Consider the following 22,466-nt stretch of genomic DNA (forward strand, 5'->3'; position numbering starts at 1 on the left):
TATGACTCATCATTGAAGATTATCTTAGTTTTTCTTATTTTTAATTTTCTAAGGTTAATTTAATTTTCTAAACACATAGCAGAAACAGGGTTCTAGAGGTAGGAAAGTATGAGGAATTTTTGGAAATGGATTAAACCCAGGCTGGGAAGAAAGACCCTGGGGAGAAAATTCTCTGATCAGCATTGGTTTAGTGAATCCCATTTGACTCTTGATCCTCAAGATGCTTTTTAAAAAAAAAGCATCCCACTGGTTTCAGATGCCCTGTACACAGGAATCATCCCTAGGTATTTCTGCAATAAAGATACCTATTGGATTTTCTGACTCAGTATTCATTATACTTTTTGATCATGGAAATTTCTTATTCACCTCACACCTCTTCACATCCCACAAACCTAGTGTTTCATGAAACATTTTGGAAAACACTCCTCTTGATACTAATCATATGAGACCTTCCTATCTCTGCAAAGACAGCAAAAGGGGAAGCTTATGCTAGAACTCTGAAAATCCAGAATGGTGACTTTTCTCACACACTGAAAAAAAGTTTGAAGTCAAGTCTGCATGCAATAAAATATTATTTTATGAAGAAACAATAATTTCTTTCCTTTGAGAGAGCCCACAAGAAGATCTCTTTGGCATTTCTGCATTTGTCTTTGAGAGCAGGAATGAGGCACCTCTGTGGCCATGGCAGCAATTCTCTATAGCACGTCATCCAACACATGAAAGGTGGCTAGCCCAAATTAAAATATGCTATAGAAAAAAGGTAAGGTAGCATAATAACTTTTATATTGATTACAGTTGGATGATAATATTTTTTGATCTGTTGAGTAAAGATATTATTAAAATTAATTTCACCTGTACTATCGACTGACTGTGTCTCCCTCCACCACTTCCATTCATATGTTAAATCTTAACCCCCAATTTGATGACATTTGAAGGTGGGCATTTAGGAGTTGATTAGGTGATTCATGAAAGCAGAGCCTTCATGAATGAGATGAGTGCCCTTATAAAAGAGGCCCCAGGAAGCTCCCTTGCCCTTTCTACCAGGTGAAGACACAGTCATTTTGTGGGGATACAAGTCAACATATAAGAAGTAGTCAAAACGATGGAGTTAACTATGTTGATAGCAATGATCACATTAAAAGGAATAAAAATATAATGCATGACAGAGGAACAATAATTGAAGGATCAAAGTCCTTCTGAAGGTGAGCAAGGACGGAATGCAGCTGGCTTGCAATAGAGCAGGGCAAGATCATTTAGATTAGAAGGAAGACAGAAAACGGGAACAGATGCAGTGTGAGTAGATTAGGTTCAACTACCTACTTATTTATTCAGCAAATACCTATCGAGTGGCTTCTATTGTGCTAAGTATTATTCAAAACTTTGAGGATACAGAAATGGGAAAACCAGACCAAAACCTTGAAACTTATACTGTAGTGGAGGAAGATAGACAATAAATAAGATAAATAAGTGTATGTAGTATGTAAAGTAATGATAAGTGCCAAGGAGAAAAATAAAATAGGAAATGGGGATATAAAATATTGAGTAGGTTGAAATTTTAACAAGAGAAAGCAGGAAAAGTAGATTTTGAGAAAAAAAAACCTGAAGAAAATGAAGAAGCTAGCCATGGATATGTCTGGGAGTGGGGGTAGAAATGTTGCAGATAGAGGGACTAGCAAACACAAGGGGACCTACATAAAACCTATAGGTAAAGTCATACTTAATGGTGAAAAACAATGCTTTCCCTCCAAGATCAGGAACAAAGCAAGGATGTCTCCTCTCACCACTCCTATTCAGAGTCCTAGCCAGTCAAATAAGTCAATAGAAAAAAGCATAAGGTTGGAAAGAAAAATAAAGCGTTCTTATTTACAGACGATGTGACAGTCTATGTAGACAATCCCAAGGAATTTGCAAAACCAAACCAAACCAAGCAAACCTCCTAGAACTAACATGTGAGGTGAGGAAGGTTGTGGGAGACAAGGTCAGTCCACAAAAATCAATGGTATTTCTCTACATAGCACTAGCATTGAATAACTGAAAACCAAAATTAAAAACAAAATTTATACTATTTCCAAATATTGAAACACTGAGGTGTAAATCTAACAAAACATGTACAGGATCTGCATGCTGAAAACAAAATACTGATTAAAGAAATCAAAGAAGATCCAAACTGATAGTAAAGATATCAATTCTTCCCAAACTGATATACAGATTTTATGCATGCAATTCCAATCCAAAATCCCATCAGGTTATATATATATATATATATACATATATGTGTATATATATATATGTATATATGTATATATATAGACAAGTTGCTTTTAAAAGTTATAGGCAAAGGAAGTAGAACAGCCAAAACAATTTTTAAAAAGAAGAATAATGTGGGAGGAATCACACTTCTTGTTTTTAAGACTTACTATAAAAGCTACAAGAGTCAAGACGGTGTGGTATTAGCGAAGCGTTAGACACATAGATCAATGAAACAGACCCACGTGAATATAACCAATTGGTTTTTGACAAATATTAAAGCAATTCAATGGTGAAGGGATAGTCCTTTCAATAAATGGTTTTGGAACCACTGGACATACTTACGAAAAAGAATAAATCTGAACCTCAAACCTTATATAAAAATTATCTCAAAATAAATGCCAGATTTAAATAGAGAATGTAAAAGTATTTATTGAGTATCTATTCACACACAGCTTCACACAGACTCCTTGGGAACATCTTTCCTGGTTCTCTTTAATGCGTCTTTAACACCCCTGCTCAAGTTTTAATTTCTCACCCTGAAGCCATTCTCTTCAGAAGCCCACCTTGACAATCTATAGTACTGAGATCAGCTCCCCCTCACTTTTCCGTCTTGCTTCCCTCTCTCTGCCCTTAGTCCTTTCCTCTACGTGCTGTTCACTTAATAATCCCACTTTCACCTCCCTCTCCTTTCCAGTACGGTGGACCTTTGCTCAGAATGCCTTATTACTCCCAGACTGCTCAATTTTTTCTAGTCTGTCCCTCCTTGTTTTTTTTAAATCTCTTCCAAGAAGTCCCTGATTATTCTAGCTGGGACTTTCTTTTATTCTTTCTAGAAAGCACCTATACATAACACTGTATCTAGAAAGATGAAATTTTCATAAGTGTCTATTGACAGAGACACATTCTCAAATTAAATAGAAAGAAAGGGGCCTCTGTGTGAGGAGGAACTGACTCACCAGGGCACCCTGAGAGGGTTGGCTCATTACAGCCTTTGTTTCAGGAAGAGCTGAGCACTGTCTAGGTCTGTGACCCTGAAACTTTGTCATTTATAGAGTCCGCTCATTCTGCTAGACTCATTTGCTGAACTACCAGGATGGAGCAGCCACAAATGGAAAACAAAAACTCTGAGAGATGGTTACTAAAAGACATCCTCTTACGAACTTAATGCAGTTAATTTGGGGAGTTGTAGAATCAGGAACAATCAATGGCAAGTATTTAAGCAGTGAAGGTGTTATAGTGCTTGACGGATAAAATGTAGGGGCTCAACCTGCCCCCTCACTCAAATAAAAAGAGGAGCCAGTAGAAGTCAAGATCGAGAAACTTTACTGTTGGTTTTTACAAGAAATAAAATTCCAAACACAAGACCTGAGAGTTCTTGGACAGGAGAAGACAATGGAGACAAAACTCAGTTCTAGATTCTGAAGCAAAACCAGACTTTCAGACTTAGACTATGATTCCTCTGGTGCTACCTTGTTTCCTCTAGTTTCTCCCACATTCTGAATGCCTTTAAAACTCCAAACTACAATTTGGAAGTCAGAATTCATGATTCAAAGACAGAAATGGTTTTTCAAGTTTCTTTTGCAACTTCCTCTTCTTTCTGCCCTTGAGCCTTTTGAACCTTTCTCCAGTTTACCAGTAGTGAGTGGAACATTCCCCAAACAGGAAAATATGCCATGAAACCTCGTTATAACCTCTTTCTTTTTAATGTTTTTCTACCTAGATTATTCAGTTCAAACAGTCCTAGCTGAAGGATTAGAAAGTAGTGTTGCTGCCACATCATATTTTCACACATAAAATCGGAGAATTTCCTATCAATAGGAAGAATTACAAAGAAAATTTTACCACGTCTGAAGTGGCCCATCTGCAGACAAGAAAGTGGTTGTAGAAGAAGGGAACAGAGAGAATCCATATTGACTGCAGCTGCCTCCACTTACCCAATCAACGCTGAGTATTGTGGAATGAGAGCGTGCCCCTCAGGCAGAGGCGGCCTCTCCACCAGGTGCAGCTGTGTGCCAGCAGAAGTAGCTGCTGGTACTGGGGCCGTAGAAATCTGGGAACAGCTGATGACCCTGGGCCTCATGATCTCACACCCCATGTTTTTAACCTTTTCAGTGTCTGGAAATGTACAAGGTACACAGGAAGGCGGGGACCGGGAACAACAAGATGCCAATTGGATTACTCTCCCTGATTTTATATTATAGTTTTACACAAACACACACAGAGGTTAATTCTCTCAACTTGGTAAGAGATTAAACCAAGGACCAATTTTCTGTTTGATATCTACTAATGAAGGGATTGTTACCTGCCCAGCAGCCCAGAGAGGAGGCTGACTTAAAAGGACACTCATGTGTTTGAAAGCAAAAGACAACAATAGTCTAGCTACCAGGAAACATCAATTTAACTGGTCAGGAAAACTTTAGATAAAGAAATTAAAGTTTTTCTTTGTATTTTAAGACTTCTCTATTGTTCAGGGGAAAACGTATTATTATAAAATAGAATGTATGTACAGAGAAATGTGCAAAACACAAATGAATGGCATAATAAATATTATAAAGTAAACATCCACGTAACCACCACCAAGACCAGGAGCCAGAGCATTGCCAACATCCCATCGGGATCTCTGCTCTGAACACTGAGGAGTCCAACGCTGGACGGCTTTTTTAAGTTTGGAGCTAATAGCCTCCGTGGCTTCCCAACTTTAATCTTTCCCTTCCTTTCTTTAGTTCATCCCCTAAAAGAAGTTCGTAAACTAATTGCTCTAAATATCCAAACTCACTGAACTAGTACCCCATCTATGTATTTAAGAGTTTGAAGCAGGGTAAATGAAAATAAAAATGACCAAGAAAATTGTGTCTCATGCACTGAAAATGTTAACAGATTCTTTTCCAAAATGCCAGGATGTGTGGGACCGTGCTTCCAGCCAGGACACTAAGTACAGCTACATCTCATTTAGAAAGGGGTGTGCACGTGCCTGAAAGAAGTATTTGCAATTTCAGCAAAAACAGTACAACCTACTTTGGTCCATGAAGGTTTTCCCCACCTTCAAAGGCTGTAATATAATAAAACCAAAAAACCTAGAATATGGATGTTTGAAAATTTTGAAGCTTAATGAATGTTCTGACCTTCAACATAGGATGTTCGATCTCTTTAGAACTGAGGTTTGAGGGCAAATACTGTCATAAGGAGATAAATTAGTACCCAATTCTAGACACAGATGAATGTAAAAGAAAGTTCCGGTTGCTTTTGGGCAAAGCCATATTATTTTTATCTCTATCTTCCCCTTTGCTGCCAAAACGGTACCTTATTATTAGTAGCTGTTCTATAAATGTTGATCAAAATCACTTTTACATGAATAATTTCAGAAAAAGAAAACAGTCATGCTTATTAGTTTTGATGTGTATTCATGGCTTCTCAATTATACTCAAAATGTAGAGAAAATAAAGCTTAGGATTTCAAAAGAAATTATTATGCACAATACATGACTCATGAAGACATTTGTTTCTAGTCTTCACTTTCACTTCTTTTTCCTCCGGGTGATGTGCAGTGCAGTTTCAAGGCAAGATTCAGAAAGAGTTAAAAGAGAGGAGGAAAGCTCTTATGGAGAAAAGAAAAAAAAAAAAGCAGCAGAGGCAATCTCTTTGTTCCTGTTTTTCTTCACGCTTTTAGGTGATCAGTGAGAGCAGAAGGCTGGAGACAGAGCCTGACTTCTTACCTAGTGCCACCTAGTGGCCTAGACCATGAACTTGTTTTCATTTTGCCAAAGGTTGAAAAATTGGAAATTTCAAAGTTGTGAACAGTTTTGACAAGTCATCACTTATATTTATGGGAACGTGTATATGTCAGCTGACAAGTCATTTGGATATATTTTATTTCAAAGAATGCATCCCTATTGATAATGACTATGTCTTCACCTCTGCACCGAGTTGTCTGATGAGTTTACACTTTTGGTGTCTGGCGAGGAAGCACTAGCCTTGCCCACACCCACTCACTCCGCGGAAGTCAATGATGAATCAAATATTGACTGTGACCAAGGGAGTTCTGGAAAGGAAGCTAGAGGGCAGCCTTCTGATGGGCTCCCTACTATTTCTGTTTAAAAGAGCATGTTCGAAGAAACTTGAGGAACTTTCAACTTTCCTTCCAGGTTCAGATAAAGCAAAGGTTGTAGACTGTGGCGTTTTTCTTAACCAAGCTTTTCATTCCTCTGCATGTTAATAAATTCAGACCTGGCAGCCATTCTCTTTTAGCTTGGAAAGGGCTCATGCTAGACATGGGTGCCAACGATCTCAAGAGGGATGAGGGGAGAAAAGAAGAGAAAATTATGAACACTGTTAAAGAGGTTTCTCTCCCTCTTGTCGTAAAAGCACACCCACAGCTGTTTCCAAGCATGGCATTAAAGATATTAAGCCCCTGGGAGGAACGCAGCAGGAAGACTGAGGCTGCTGCTCAGCCAAAGGCAGCAGAATCCCAGGTAAACGGAAGGAGCTTGACCCAGTTAGAACTTGTTCTTGTGAAATAGCAAAGAGCAGGAAGTTTTATTCTTTGGCTCTAGCTTCTTCTTTCCTGGCACGAGGACTGGCTGAGCAACTCAGCAGAAGTTGACTGTAAGGAGGCAAACGCCATGTGTAGGCCAGGGGTGGACCTGTTCCAAGTCGGGTAGGAGAGCGGTTGGGTGTGCTAGATGACTGGTGAGAAGTTGGGCCAGGTGACCTCTGACAACCCCACGACTGGGTGACTTTGATTCACCACACTCCCTTCACTTGGAATCATACATGAATGGAAACAATCTTCCTAATAATTTTAGGTAAACAGACCACTCTAGAGTGTTCAGCATTAATTAATAACATATGGTTTTATAAATGGTTTTATTAATAACATATGGTTTAATAATGTAAAGTCTAAACGTTATGTTATAGAAAGTGTGTGTGTATGTGTGTATATGTGTGTGTGTGTGTGTGTGTACTGATGCTGTGCAATTAAATTGCAGAAGAAATAACAACTTTTCCTTTTCTTGAACTTAGACAGGTAGACCTGTACCCCTGCTTAAAGTTCAGAATGTTAGTGTGGCGGCCCTGGCAGTTTTAGACACAATCTAGAAAAGCCCAGCGGGGCTTGGAGAAGCGTCCGGCCCAGGGCTGTCAGGGGGTTCCAAGTACCTGTTTTGGTTAACGGGATCGAGAAGAGCTGTTGAAGAAGCTTGTTTTCTGATGTTCTCAGGACTACAACCACATCAGCAGGGAGTGTGTCTCTGTTTTTCTCAAGAACCCCAGAAGCATCATATAATACCTGCAACATAAATAGCAAATCACAAGTTAGCCAATACCATGTATCTTTGGTGACACTGGCAAGTGGTCTGAGATCAGTCATTAATCGACCTCTGTAGAGAATTCATCTTGACACAGCCATGATTTTAAATCTAGATCACCAGGTAAAGGGAAAAAATTGTAATTTTTGACAGACCAGTTTATTTTAACTTCTTGCTCAGTTGCTCTTTGAAGAAAAGAGTCATATCAAAGATCTATCACATCAGACTAATTATTGAAATATATTGGGCACTCACTATATGTGAAGCAACCATCCTATAAAGTAAACACTATTATTATCTCCATTTTCCTGGTGGGTGAACAGAGACTTAGAGAGAGGTTTAATAATGTGCCCACGGTCACACTTTTCACAAGTGGTAGGCAGGCATCCAAACCCAGGCAGTTTGGCTCCATGCTCATAACCACTGTACTCTCACTGCTTCCCAGGGTTACTGTTCAAAGCACCCGAGTGCTTGGGGATGCTGAGCAGGTCTCAGTTCTCAGGACGAGGACATCAGGTCAAAGGAATTTTAAGGAACACTTCGGAGAAATAAGTCGAGTGGCAAATGAATTCAGGAAAGGACCCAGCCCAGAAAGAAAAAGATCCTTTTATTCCTTAAAATCAAGAATGGAGAAGAGGGAGAAAGGGGGAGGAATTGGGGTGGGTAGGAAATAGCTGTAAAAGGACAGAGATGGAAAGAGGCGCGAGGAAGGAAGCGAGGAAGCAGACAGGAATGGGAGGCAGAAGAGAAAAATGGGGGAGGGGCGATCAGGGCAGATGTGAGTATCTCAGACGAGGAGAACTTTAATAAGCAGTCAGATAGCGATGCTAAGATAAATGAAATATTTAAGGGCAAAAATTAGATTGCAGTCTCTAACAAAGACCCAAAATAGATCCCTTCATGTACTATGTAGAGAGAAAAACAGTCCCCTTTACTTGTGAAGGGGTTCAGCCAAGTCTCCCCAAAATATAACGCTCTAACATGAAGATTATTTTGAGATGAAAGGAATCAAACCCCAGCAGATTCAGAAAATAGCTCTTTTACCTTCCCCTCAACTGCTTAAATTTACATTGGAAGGGTCCCGAATGAGGAAGAGAGCTATTACCAGAGATTCCTTTTTACCTTAAGAAACTTATCTGCACAACAGGGCAAACTTTGGTTTTCCAGACTCTCTCCTGCCTTCCTGCAAATGGCCCTCCTTCACTTTGTATGCCCAGACCCTCAACCCTTTCCTTAGCTCAGAACATTATAAGCTGCAGTTGCTTAGCTGCCCTTGGAGTCTCATATTCTTATGGGTCCTGAAGTGTATATAACTAAATTTATTTTTCTCCTGTTAATTTGTCTTGTGTCAATTTAATTATTAGACTAGCCAAAGAATCCAGAAGGAAAAAAAGGGGCATTTTTCCACCCTTACACTTGTATTAGATGGCCTTTCAACCAACTCCAGTCAGGCAAAATTTATTTCAATGTCATGATACGATTTTGAAAAATAATTTCAATAAATCTGAAATCAACAAAATAACCTCAAATGCCCTTTATTGAACTCCTATCTGTTTTCTGGACCCAGGGCTTCAGCCAACCCCACGGGGACCAATTAGCCATAATTCAAATAGCTCCTTCAAGAGGAATTCAAGCGATGATTTGTTGGCTATGGGACTAGAGAATTTCTTGAATTACTCACTAATCTGCTCTAGGAACTTGAAATCAAGACTGAGGCATAACGTATGAAAAGTGGAAATTTTACCTAATGTTGTAAAAGCTTAACATCTGAATGATAAAGTGAATTTTCTTTTTCATCTAGACATTTTTTGTGCCCTGTACACATTTACTTAAAGTACTAAAAATTAAGCCCTACTGTGATATTAAACCTTCTCCCTTACCTACACATCTCCAAATGACTTTTGAATGTGAACATTTACCACTAAACACTATGAAAGCTATACTATGTGTTCTCTCTGGAGAGCTGTCACTTTCAGGCCAAACCTCAGGTGTGAAGCAGATGGCAACTCTGCTGGCCACCCCAGCGAGAAATCACTTCTTTGCCAGGGGCAACTTTCTGTGAGCGGCACCGAGAACGTTTGAGAATTATGATTAGATGTTCAAGAATTAAAAGAAGAAAGAAACCTGCAAGTTATTACTTGAGTGGCACAGACAGGGTCATATAGACACTTGCCCCTGGTCAAATTCAGGATTAATAACTCACGCTCGTCTCACCTTTCCAGCATAGTGCTGAATGCCAAAGCACAGCTCCACTCCTTTGGGCCTCCAGAAGTATTTGCATCGTAGATTATCTCCGAATTTATCTGTGTGGATTTTCATGTTGAAAAGTTACAATGTGAATTGCTTGTTCCTTCAAACAAAAACATGCTCCTTGACCCATGAGTGACCCAGTGTAAGGGCTTTCAGAGTGACCTGATATTATCATTGTGTGTGGTGGAAAAAGATTTCTCCATAGGATAGGCATTTGTGATAGAGTACTTGTTTAGTAGTTTCATGTTCTCTTCGGTGTTAGATCTCATATTCTTCTCTAAGAACTCTCAGCATCAACACTAACGACACCAGAAGTCTAGCCAACTAGCTTTAGAACCACAAAGCTATTCCATGGAAGGCACATAACCCTGGTTTAAACTCATCTTGGCAACTTGTAACAATTTTACAGATAAAAAGAAACCAATGAGTGTGACAATCACAACTCCTAGAAGTGAATCTCTCCCACGAATCAATTTTCCATCTGAGGAAAAGGCTGGAAACCTTCTGTTCTCCCTCAACAATTCTGCTACTATTATGACTGAGACCCTACTCTGTGTGAGGACTGGTGCTAAGTACTAAAGGATTAGAGCTTTGTTGCCCTAAGTACCTACAACCTACATGAGGAATGGGATCATGTATAACCCTGAAGAACTCAGAAGAATAAGGAGGTTGAGGGGAACAGAAGTAAAGTATAGATGGCCTTTAACTCCAAGAGGAGGTGTTTTATCATCATCCCATAGAAAACAGTGGCCCAATGAAAAGGTGGCTTTACAAAGACTATATTAGCTAGGATGTCCAGGATAGAGGGGGAAATAAAAGCCTGGAAGTCAGGAGATGAGAAGGGGCTTCTAAACCATCTTGGACTACAAGTGGATGGAGGTCCAGGTGGTGATATGAGAATAGGGTATGAAATGGAGGAGAAGCAAGTATTGACTATGGGAAATAAGAGAGAAGAAGGTGTAAAAAAATGATATTTACATAGGGTTATATTATTTCCTTTCAGAAATAGAATAGTGAATAGGGTTTGAGAGATGGCAATGAGTTTTCTTTAAGATACATATTCTACCAGGACATTTGCTGAATATTTCCATTCTTTAAAAGCTGGATCTATACCAAAATACACAGGATAGGTCCATTAAACCATGCTTATTAGATGACATGAGTTAAGTTCTCTTCTGAGCACATATGCCTTTCCAAATGGTACATACCAACCAGGGTCTGATCTGTTGCTTGGGGAAACTGACTTTCTTCATCTAAAAGTGCAAGCAGTCCCAGGGGTTTCTGGAGGAACATATCCAAGAGCGGGCGATTGTCCTCATACTCCACGGGTATAGCATCAATGCCCTCATTCTGATATTCCATCTGGAAGAAAATAGAATGTGAATCTCTCTCTCCAGAACCAAACTGGCCTAGGTACCACCAGGCTGCTTTAGCATGTACTCTGTGTCTGAAAACACTGAACATATGTGGAAAACAGTGTATTTTACATGAGTAGTAAAGGGCTCCTCCTGTACAGAACACTGTTAAAGTTTGGGTTTAAGTCTGACTTACTGTGGCCTGTGGCAGGCAGCTGAAGCTGGCAAAATAAGGAGGGCCTCTCTGTCTCCAAAACACTGACTTGGCAACTCGTAATTTAGAAACTGATGTAGAAATGAAGGGTGGCTGAAAAAATTTTTGGTTTAAACGAGGAAAAAAGCAGACTTACACCTTCTGCAAATATTTCTGTAATGAAACCATCTTAGACTGACAAACTAGAAAAATTCTAGGGTTTTTCTGAGAAGTAAATGGAAGGAACCTAGACTGAAACAAGGTCAAGTTTTATGCAGGGTGGGTGGGGAGAGTACTGTGATAACAGATTTATCCAGCTTCAGTGATAAAACAAACACAGGCATTTTTACTCCTGTATTTGTGTTTATCTAATCCATTGCAGTTTCTGTATCCTCACTGTTGCATTAAAACAAGGGGCTTGGGCAGAATGTTTTATTATTGTGACTACTTCACACAGGAGAGTCTTGGGGTTGGGTTATGAGCTGGGGTAGAGAAGAAAGGGCCCTAACCTTTGGGTCCAACTAACTTCACATCCTGTTTTATTTACTATTAAACTCATAGAAGAAAGATTTCCATTTTGAGAAAACCAAGAATGTATCTTACTCATCCCCAGAAACACCCATCTAGTTCCTGTGGGATCTGGTGAGCAGAAGATGGGGAGTGAGAATGGCTAGTTTGAGAGTTAAGAACAAGAACCTGTGCCCTGAATTCAAGGTCATCCTGTGTCATTTTGGACATAATCATAGATATTTTTAGTTAAATAAAGTAGAAGAGAATGCAGCATTTGGGGCAATATACATGAAACAGTTTGGAAGCAATATTTAAGTAATTAGCTGATCACCAGCTCCACTCAAGGGAGGAAATGTACTTTTCCACAGAAATCAAGACCTCTTTTTTTCAGAATAAATTTAGACTGTTGATATATTTAGACAAGATTGCGTCACCATTGGTTTTTTTCTTCAGAGCTTTTTACCTGTCAGCCTGACTAAAAGGGTTTCTCCTTCAAATTGTGAGCAGCTTGGAGACACCTCCCCCCAACAGGTTTAGTGACTTTAGGGTTCACTATTACCTGCTCAAGAGCAAAAACGTGCTGATTGAAATAGTACTGGATTTGCTCATTGGCGATATTTATGCAGAGCTGCTCAAAAGAATTTCTCTGAAAGTTCTCGAATCCAAAAATATCCAAGATTCCCACATTCATACGATCGTTTGCACTACTGCACAAGAGAGAACAAAATCTTTTAGGGAAGGAAACATTTATCTCAGGACGGTGAGAATATATGTGCCCTTATATTTGTCACCTCGTGTACCTGCACAAGGAAAGCAGCATCCTGCCACCTCTAAGGGAGAAACGGTTTGTGTCTTAAACCATTTCCTTTAGTCTTTCAACAGTATTTCCAACTTTTTTTTTTAAGCGGCAGAACCTTTTAAAATCTTACTCAAAAGCTCCATATAAAAAGAGAATTAAAAGGAACCACCCTGTTTGAATGGGCTGAAGCTGCTCCTCGTTCATTCTTCCACCTTCCCACCCACAAAGCTGAATTGGAAAAACGCTCTTTACAATTTGATGTTGTCAATTCTTCCACGATTTAGAAACCACTAATGCTTAAGAAAGAAAAAGTAGAGAGAGAGAGAGAAAAAAAAATGGCGTAGATGATAGAGGCTCTGTTCATCACTCTGGTGACCAAATCAAAGTTGTGACAGAAACAAGGAGCAGCAGCAAGGAAAAATCGCCTGGGAGCAAGATGAGCAAGCCATACAATACGAAGAAATCCAAGAAAGCATCTCGCAATGGCAGAAGGTGGGACGGGCTGAGGACGTGGTGCTGCCTGGTCCCCAGTGGCTGACCGAGAGACTGAGGCAGCGGCAGAAGCCTCTTAAAGGGGCCGCATCCACGAGCAGATTTTCGTGGTGACAAACCTGCCTGCTGCAAGCTCCAGTGCCCATTTAGCTGCATGCAGGAGGCACCAGGGACTTACAGGGAGACATTTTCAGAGTGAAGGCCGAAGCAAGACTCACATGGTACAGAAGTGCCAGCGGTGTCCATCATTCCCTGTTGAGCCCTCCCCGCTACCAGTGTGCGGGACACAGCGCCACCATAGCTATGATGTCATCAAACCAGATAACAGAGGTCGCTCCGCCCAGAGGATTCCCTGAAACCCTGCCTCCCCCAACTCGAGCTCCATTCAGGTGTATCCTCAGCAAGTCAGATGCTCCTTGCTGAGACTCACACTGGTGGGGCAGCTGACCTCGGTTTCTGGTGTGGCTTTTTGAGGCAAATATAAGCATGGCATCTGTGGATTGCTTGCTGAATCTTGACAGGTGGCCCCAGAGGGGTAGAGGCTTGGGTTAAATTTGGCCTGCAGATGAACCCCTCTCAGGACTGTGCCATTGGACAGCTACGTCACAAATCCACACTAAGAAGATCAGGAGATAGGAGTTTTGCTTTGTACATAAAAATAAATATGGAAAGGCAGCCAAAATGGGAAGACAAAGCAGCAGAAACCGTATGACAGAAGAGAACAGAGATCCAGATATAATGGTGTCAAGTAATCTAACAAGTGCAAAGTTCAAAACACTGGTTATAAAGATGCTCAATGAACTTTTGGGAAGTGTAGATAAATTCAGTGAGAACTTCAACAAGGAGATAAAAAACATAAAAATGGAAGTAGGAATTATAAAAGGGAACAAGTCTGAAATGAAGAACACATTATCCGAGATGAGAAGTATGTTAAATGGAATAAACAAAGGAAGAAACAAAGTGAATAAAGAGGATCACATGCCCTATCTGGAGGACAGGACAGCCTATCAGGACTCTCAATCAGAATGGCAAGAAAGAAGATGCCAAGACTATAAAAATAATTTAAGGAGGATATGGGATGCTATGAAGTTTCTAAGTATTCATCTGATCAGCATAACAGAAGAAAATCAAGAGTTTAAACGGCTGTTTGAAGAAATAATGATGGAAAACTTCCCTCACCTGGTGAAGGAAATGAACATAAAACCCCAGGAAGCTCAGAGAATTTCAAAAATTCAGGATCCAAAGAGGCCCACACCAAGACATATCATAATTAAAATGCCAAAGGTTAAATATAAAAAAAAAATATTGAAAGCAGTAAGAGAAAAGCAGAGAGTTACTTATAAGGGAAAACCCATAAGACTGGCAGCTGATTTTTCAAAAGAAACTATGCAGGATAGAAAAGCTTAGCAAAAAATATTCAACAAGATGAAGACCCAGGATATACAACCAAGAGTAATTTATCCAGCAAAGCTATCATTTAGAGTTGATGGACAGATAAAGAGCTTCCCAGACAAAAATAGAGGAATTTATCACCACCAAGCTAGAATCACAGGAAATGGTGGAGGGACTTCTTTAAGAAGAAAAAACATGTGTCCAAAACAGGAATAAAGAATAGTAACAACTACATCCCTATCAATATGCACCTTAAATGGAAAAGAATTAAGTGCTCCCACCAAAAAATAGAATGGCTGAAAGGATAGAAAAAACAAGACCCCTACATATGAAAAGGAAGGGAATGGAAAAAGATACTGCTTTGATGAATGTAGAAGGTATTTAAGTCAGACAGAGAAAGATAAACACTATATGATTTCACATATATGTGGAATTTAAGGAATAAAAAAAACAAACCAATGAAAAAGAGACTCACAAATATAGTGGACAATTTGGTGATGGACAGAGGGGAAGAGGGTTTAGGGGGCTGGGAGAATGGGTTGAAGGGTTAAAGAAGTACAAAGTAGTAGCTGATGGATGGTCACGTGGATGGGGAGCACAGCATAGGGAATGCAGTTAGCATTAATACATTGGCTAGGTGGAGGGTCAGGGGACGGAAGGAGCAATTGAGGGGATCCTTTCACTATATAGATGTCTAACCAATGTATAGCATACTTGAAACTAATTAAAATTTAAAAAATAAAAAAAGTTTTAAAAAGGGAAGAAAAAGCAGTAGAGGTGGTAGTTGTAACAATGTACGATACTGTGCTTTAAAACTTTTCATGAAATAGCTCAGTTAATTCTAAAACAGTACTGTAAGGAGGATATTATTATCTTCATTTTACAGATGAAGAAACCATCGCTGAGGACATGCAGCTGATTAAGCTGTAGAATTCTGATGTGAATTCTGTTAGTCTCACTCCCAGCCACGCCTATTCTCTTAAACAGTTCAATAAACTGGCTTTGTCGATTATGCACCTCTTAGGTATAAACACTTTGGCTTTCCTGGATCCCAATGCAATTTTTAAAGTGTAAGACCTGAGAGCTTTGCTAAAGAAAACCCAAGAGAGAACCAAATACTTCCTCTTGCAAACTCCAAGAGACTCTGGGGTAGAGGCCTCTGCTCCCCAGAGGAACTTGCCATATGTTTTTGTCTGGCTGCAAGAGTGTATTGATGCGATTTACAATCCAGCTGAAGAGCCTCCCATACAGGGCTTTGGACATGGCATCTCGGACGTCCAGGGCCCTGTCAACGGTATTGGCTCGGATGATGGTCTCTCCTCGTGTGACCACACAATGTGAAGTAAGGGCTTCCTGGAGCTCTTCCGGACTGATGCAGAGAACAGAAGCAGCTGAAACAAAAAGTAAAGATGACACTGGAGAATGTAGTCATCTATCCATCCACTCATTCATGCAGCCAGCACTTATTCAACATGTACCAAGTGCTAGGCTCTATCCTCAGCACTTCTAAGTCAAACATAAAGAAGCCAGATCCCTAACTCCAAGAAGCATCCAGACTGACATAGGGTCTTCCAAATTGTTCTGAAAGCTCTTCACAGGTGTTAGATGAAAAAAAGCAGGAGGAGGTGGCTTTGGTCAAGTAAGTTGGAGCAATTTCTGGAGACTTGAAATCTCCTCTGAGAGAGTCACAAAACTCATTTGTGTACTAAAGGCTCTAAAAAGTACTGAACTTTAACACAAAAGGTATTCACTTTATTTAAATGAGTGGTTTCTTATTTTAAACTCAGGATTCTCATTCCTGTGCTAGCTACCATTATTACATGTAAAACTAATAATAAGTAGGTGCCTGCTTTCTCCCCGCAGATGCTTATTCAGTGGATTCGCAGTGGCATCCAACCTCCTGTATTATTTTCAAAAATTTGTAGATGATTTTCAAAAGCTGCCAGGGTTGAGAACCACTGCCCAAAGTTACCTGCCCTGGAATTGTTTCCTACAAAACACCTATTTGCAGCTCATGGAAAGAACATTGATATTCTACAAGACATCCTTGGGAAATACTGGTTAGTGAAAACACTCAGAGCCAGCAGAAGAACCAGCAACAGCTGCACTATATTTTATAGTCTTGAAATTTTACCAAAGTGAAAGAAAGATGTACTTTCAGAACACAGTGCATAGGTGTCAAATAATTACCATTTTCCAAAGCTTCAGCATTGGGAACCTCGCTTTTATCAGTTTGATGTTGAGAAGAAATAGCTGCAAACTCAATGTTTCCAATATTCAAAATCCCAGCCAAAATTCTGTACACTGAGTGCACTTCCTGAAAGGACATCGAGAGCCATATTTGAAGATAATTGCCAATCAAAACAATAGACTCCAGCACTGCGGTGAAAAGTACTGGTTGTCACCAAAGTCCATCCTTCCACTTTTCCTGGGCACACAAACACATTTCTCAACCTCCCTTGCTCTTAGGGGTGGCCATGCAACTACGTTCTTAACAAAGAAGCAAGTGGACTGATGTGAGCCACTTCTGGACGTGGCCTATGGAAGCCAGCAAGCCTCTGTCTTGCTTTCTTTCCCATTATTGCCAGCAGGAACTTCTTGCAATCCAGCCTCAACCAAGGCATTAATTAGGATGCCTGAGACCAATGATGGCATGGAATGGAGTTTTTCTGCAGTGTGAACCTCTTACCTCGGAATGCTAATATCTTCTTTGTTCTTTAAGCCACTTTTATTCATTTACCCTAACAAATACCAGCTCCCAAATTCAGTATGGTTATTGCCTCAAAATAAGAGAGGCTTCCTTACTCTTTTGAATTGCAGTTTCATGAAATAGTTGGCAAGGAATTCATTGATGTTTCGCTAGAACATTTTGAAGTTAAATGATGGAGCACATAGATATGAATGAGGTCAGGAAATATTTTGAAAGACTCACTAGAAATTATCTGTGATACTGTAACATAATAAGAAATATGTATTTGGTTTTCACACAGATTTCTGGCACAAGAACTTTGAAAAGCCTTGGAATTTTTCCAAGTGATGGGGATGAGAGAGGTGTCCTTTGTTATTTTTAAGCCCTTTTCAACCACAGATGAGTTGGTGCTAATGAGGTGGCTCTTGGAAGTTTGGAGCTGGTTTCCAGAGAAAACAACCACTTGATTAAAGGGCTGGAACTTTTAGCCAAACCCTGGACCTCCAGGGAAGGGAGAGGGGCTGGAGATTGAGTTAATCATCAACAGGCAATGATTCAATCAGCCATGCCTATGTAATGAACCCTCCATTAAAACCCCTAATTAATGAGGCTCAGAGCACTTCTGGGTTGGTGAACACGTGAAGGCGGTGAGTAATGGTGCCCCCTCTCCCAATACCTTGCTCTACTCATCTCTTCCATTCAGCTGTTCTTGAGTTGTATCCTTGATAGTATACCAGTAATAATTAAGTAAACTGTTTTCCTGAGTTCTGTGAGTCCTTTAGCAAATTATTGAACCTGAGGAGGGGTCTTGGGAAGCCCAAGTTTAAAACCAGCTGGTCAAAAGTAGGGAAACTCCAGGACTTGTGATTGGTGTTTGAAGTAAGGCCATCTTGTGGGGCTAAGGGATTTGATGATAACTCCAGGTAGACACTGTTGGAGTTTAATTGAATTGTAGGAAAATTGGTTGGTGTGAGAAATAAACTCCACACATTTGGTGTCACAAGTGTTGTGAGTAAAAACAGTTCAGATGAACTTAAGTCCTATTTTTATACTCAAGTTGAATACATCGGTAGCATAAATGGTTTTTAAATGGATGTGTTTATTTATTTAAACACTTGCATTTCCTGTAGGTGATAGAATAAAACATTACCAGGAAATTTCTTCACCTTACACTTATAGATAGAGAACAGTACTTCACCAAGAATACTGAGGCTTGATTTAGCACCATGCATAGCAGTAAACTAATAGAAACTGTCATTAGACCATTGATAAAGCATTGTCCCCAAATTGAGCCTTCCTGTAAACATTACTCAGTAAAGCCAAAACCCTGAATATAGACTGTAATAGTGACATCTGCTAGGTTCCTGATAATGCTACAAAGACAAATGAGGATTTAAACTGAGTTTCTACTATAGGTAAATATTGTTCTTCAACCTTCTAAATCAAAGGTAGGATGTCATGTTTCTGACGTCAAGAATCACTGTTTTAATCACACAACTTAAGAGTGGTTCAGGAGAACACCTACCAAATGAGTTTTCTGAGACTAGCCTAGGTTTAACATGACAGCACCTCATTACCTTGATCAATACCCTATGAGGCTTGCAGAATGCAAATAGAGCAGCTCCCCAGAGAGGCGAGCCCCAGAGAGATCGGTGAGTTCTATATTTGTTATTTCTATATCCAGTTATCTCAAGAGGTTATCTAAAACCCTCAGTACTATTAGAAAAAAAAATGTATTTCTTCTATTTAAAACGCACACACACGCCATGAATGACAATACAAGCCGTGAAACCTTCCAAAATAAGGCTTCCAGGCATTGCATTACTGGAGTGATCATCCGGGAAGGAAATGGGTTTTGCTCAGTTGCTTCTCTGGCACTATCCTCTTCAGCACAATGCTCAGACAATTCCTCTCTTAAAGAGGAAACCTACCTATGACCTTCGGCAAAAACTTTGGCATTCAAACACTGTGTGAATGACTGAGGTTAATGGTAGGTTGGGTCTCCTTCCTCAGAGAAGGGAACTTAAGAAGGGGTATCTAAGTTTACTTCATCACTGAGGTATTAGCCTGAGGGGTATCCATCCCTATGCTACATTTTCAGGCTATTCCACTTGACTCCTTTAGTCTCACCCTTAGGTTGGTTAGTTCCACCTTTCTGGCCTAAGAACCTACATCCACTCCTGTGTTCAGGTCAAAACATCAGCCATATACAGTCATGATAGAGTTCAATCAGTAGTATGTCCATCTGTGGAATTACACCTCCCGCCCCAATATTTCATGTAGTATTAAATATAAACCCATTTAAAACTCTATTTAATATGTTATGATGATCCATATACCAACAATACAAGCATAATATTGAACAAAAATAGTATGGTTTGACTCCAAAAATTAGAGTTGAAAAGCACCAATATTTATTATTATATGTGCTGCCGAAGTGAGCACAACACTGATATTTATAATAGGGTTTTAGGTATAACACCGTAAGCCCCACAAGGAACCGTTATTATTATTGAAAGACTCCTTCTATGAGGGAAGTTTCTTTATAATAAACTCAGGGTCAAGTGTTCTTTCAGACACATTTGGCTGGTGTCCCAGCATTAAAATCTATGCTCCTGAGTCCCCACTAAGGTTTGCTACGCATAATTTTGCTATAACATTTGGGAAAAACTGAAGGGATTCCTGCAGGGAACTAGTGACATTATAAGAAAGATCAGGGACCATAATTTTTTTATGAAATTGACCAGTTCATTTAAGCTCAGTCTAGAAATGTCCTTCAGAACAATTTAAGAAAAAGTCCAGTCACACCAGCTGTTTGGGATCTGTTGCCTTACTACATTCAACTAAATCTTTCTGAATTTAGTCAAACTACTTTGCATTTATAAACACAGAATGAACTGAGTTAATTCAGCAAACCATGTTGCCTACAGAGATATAGACAAAGTACAACCAAAAGATTTCAGGTCAAAGAGGTCAGATCCAGCCTCTTCCTTCTATTTCCGAGGTTGCTAACTGATATAGGTTGGTTTATTTCCAGTGTAAATTAATATGGGACATGGGGTACATACACACATATACATATAATTATATTCCAGTTATTAATTTAGACCAGCCACAAATTATGAGTGATTATCACCTTTTACATGTCTTTCTTTTCATATTTATTCATTCAGTCATTCCTTCATTTCTACGGTACCCTTTTTTTCTCCATAGGAGTTAGGATGGCTTACTTCAAGAACACATAGCATATTTAATGTCTTTGTTTATAACTTTATCTTAAAACAGCATCTGTTTTATTATTATTTGTAGCACATTTCTATTATTAGAACAGCACCATTATATACTTTCATTTAGAGCTAGGGCCAATCTCTTCACAGTATTCTATAACCATCACTGTACCCAATGAAAGCAAAATATTATTAACTCTATGGCTGACTTCTCTATTGTTCCTGCACCCTTTTCAGAAAATATGTCCCTAACCACTGACACAGCCCAGATGACTTTCGATGGCTCTACTGCCAACTCTGCCACACATCTTTGATAACAATCAACTCTATAAATTAATAACCATAAAGGTTCTTTAACAATACTGGAACCTGTTTAATCGCTCTCCTCTAAAGAGCCAAGGGAAATATATTTCTATTTTTATCTGACCTTTGGGATTTTCCACTGTCTGTCAGTTTAAAGCCTGTGGGAGGCTGACAGAGAAAATTAACAGCTGGCTAGAAAGAAGAAAGGTATTATTATGACTAAAATCAACCATGCTGGAGAGGGAAAGGCTAGCCAAACTCATTGGAAGCAATTCTTTATCCAGAGTGGCAGTCCCAGGGTGACTCAAACGTTTTGTAATCTAATCCCTTAAGATTTAACACTCTCAGCTCCCTCCTAATCATTCACCTCCTTTGTTGAAAAATCTGTATATTTTGCAAAATTGATGGCATGAAGCCCAGAAACTATGACATAAATGTATCACAGAATAATATTTGAGAACCTAGAGTTATAAATATTTTCTGTCACCCCTGGCATATATTTAATAGAGACAATCCACATCTAGTATGATAAGAGTAGTACAGCACTTAGAACCAAAGTTAATAACGTACGACTGTGTACCGTGGAGAAGGAAGTAACTGCAAGAAAAGTTGAAAAGGTTTAAATTAATTTGTCTTGGTTCTCAAGGAACTACTTGCATAAATATATTTCTGTGGCTTGGATGTAACTTACATATTCTTGTACTCCTATTACACAATTCACTTCAATGGTTGGAATGACCTCAACTCAGAAAAGGGCAGTATTACTTTGGTGTTTGTTATTTCAGCTGTAGTGAATTAATGACAATTCACAGGCACATGCTACTTGCCACAGTACTACTTTCATGTTCACCTGCATATCTTGTTAAAATGCGGATTCTGATTCAGCTGTCCTTGGACCTGAGAGTCTGCATGTCTAACAAGCTCTTGGTTGATAACAATGTTTCTGGTCCTCTATGCACACTTTGAGTAGCAAGACCTTAAACATGACCAGCGTGGCAACTGAAAAGAAAGTATCCTGCCCCAACTTAGAGCACTCATGTCTTCGCTCACATTGATCCAAGAATATTAACATTTGAGTTTTTTTCTCTCCTGACAATCACTTACCTTGTCAGTGAACCCTATAATCCTGAAACAGTGCTGAATTGCTTCAAATTGTCTTCTGTAAAACTCCTTGGAAGTTATGTCATGCATCACCCCTCCAGTTTCACCAGCTATGTACCTAAATGGAGTATGACCAACAGCGTGAGTGTTGACTGGGCAAATGGCACCCCAAATACCAGGCATCACTGGGCTCCTTTTTTGCAAGGACATTCCCTTACAGTCTAGTACTATGGTGGAATAATGGTGCACACAGCTGAGTAAAAGGGCTGCAGGTGAGTTCCAAACTTTCCAGAAAATGTAGATGGTGAGATGTAGTACCTGCTGTCTCATACTGAGTATTTCAGCTAAAGAGACTGTGACTGTTCTGTTAGAAAAACAGCTCCATTTATATCCAAGTTTCGTCAACTGCTAGTTATGTAGTCACTAAAAATTAACAACTAAAATCCCTGACACTTACCTAGGAGGTTTTTCCTCAGGAAGTCTGAACTCAGAAAGTTTCTTTTGGTAATAAAGACCAGCATAAATATAGTAAAATATGTGAAAATTTTTCTCTCCCCTGGAAAAAAAAAAAAAAAGGGCATTATTAATAACATATTCTGGTCT

The 22,466-nt window shown here is 39.5% G+C and overlaps 1 protein-coding gene across 4 annotated transcripts in view; it reads right to left on the bottom strand.

Annotated features, from left to right (window-relative positions):
• MYO3B (myosin IIIB) overlaps nucleotides 1-22,466 on the bottom strand; it is a 338,343-nt gene that overhangs the window by 164,676 nt on the left and 151,201 nt on the right. For all 4 annotated transcript variants that reach the window (XM_016165446.2, XM_036237344.1, XM_016165447.2 and 1 more), the window contains 8 exons: nucleotides 22,321-22,419; nucleotides 21,867-21,981; nucleotides 16,734-16,860; nucleotides 15,724-15,934; nucleotides 12,420-12,567; nucleotides 11,011-11,164; nucleotides 9,767-9,855; nucleotides 7,404-7,533 (listed from right to left, as the gene is read on the bottom strand). In XM_016165446.2, coding sequence (XP_016020932.2) covers nucleotides 7,404-7,533; nucleotides 9,767-9,855; nucleotides 11,011-11,164; nucleotides 12,420-12,567; nucleotides 15,724-15,934; nucleotides 16,734-16,860; nucleotides 21,867-21,981; nucleotides 22,321-22,419 — 1,073 coding nt within the window. The remainder of the gene's footprint in view (nucleotides 1-7,403; nucleotides 7,534-9,766; nucleotides 9,856-11,010; nucleotides 11,165-12,419; nucleotides 12,568-15,723; nucleotides 15,935-16,733; nucleotides 16,861-21,866; nucleotides 21,982-22,320; nucleotides 22,420-22,466) is intronic.

The sequence above is a fragment of the Rousettus aegyptiacus genome, unplaced genomic scaffold, assembly GCF_014176215.1.
Source record: "Rousettus aegyptiacus isolate mRouAeg1 unplaced genomic scaffold, mRouAeg1.p scaffold_m13_p_2, whole genome shotgun sequence".
Taxonomy (NCBI): Eukaryota; Metazoa; Chordata; class Mammalia; order Chiroptera; family Pteropodidae; genus Rousettus; species Rousettus aegyptiacus.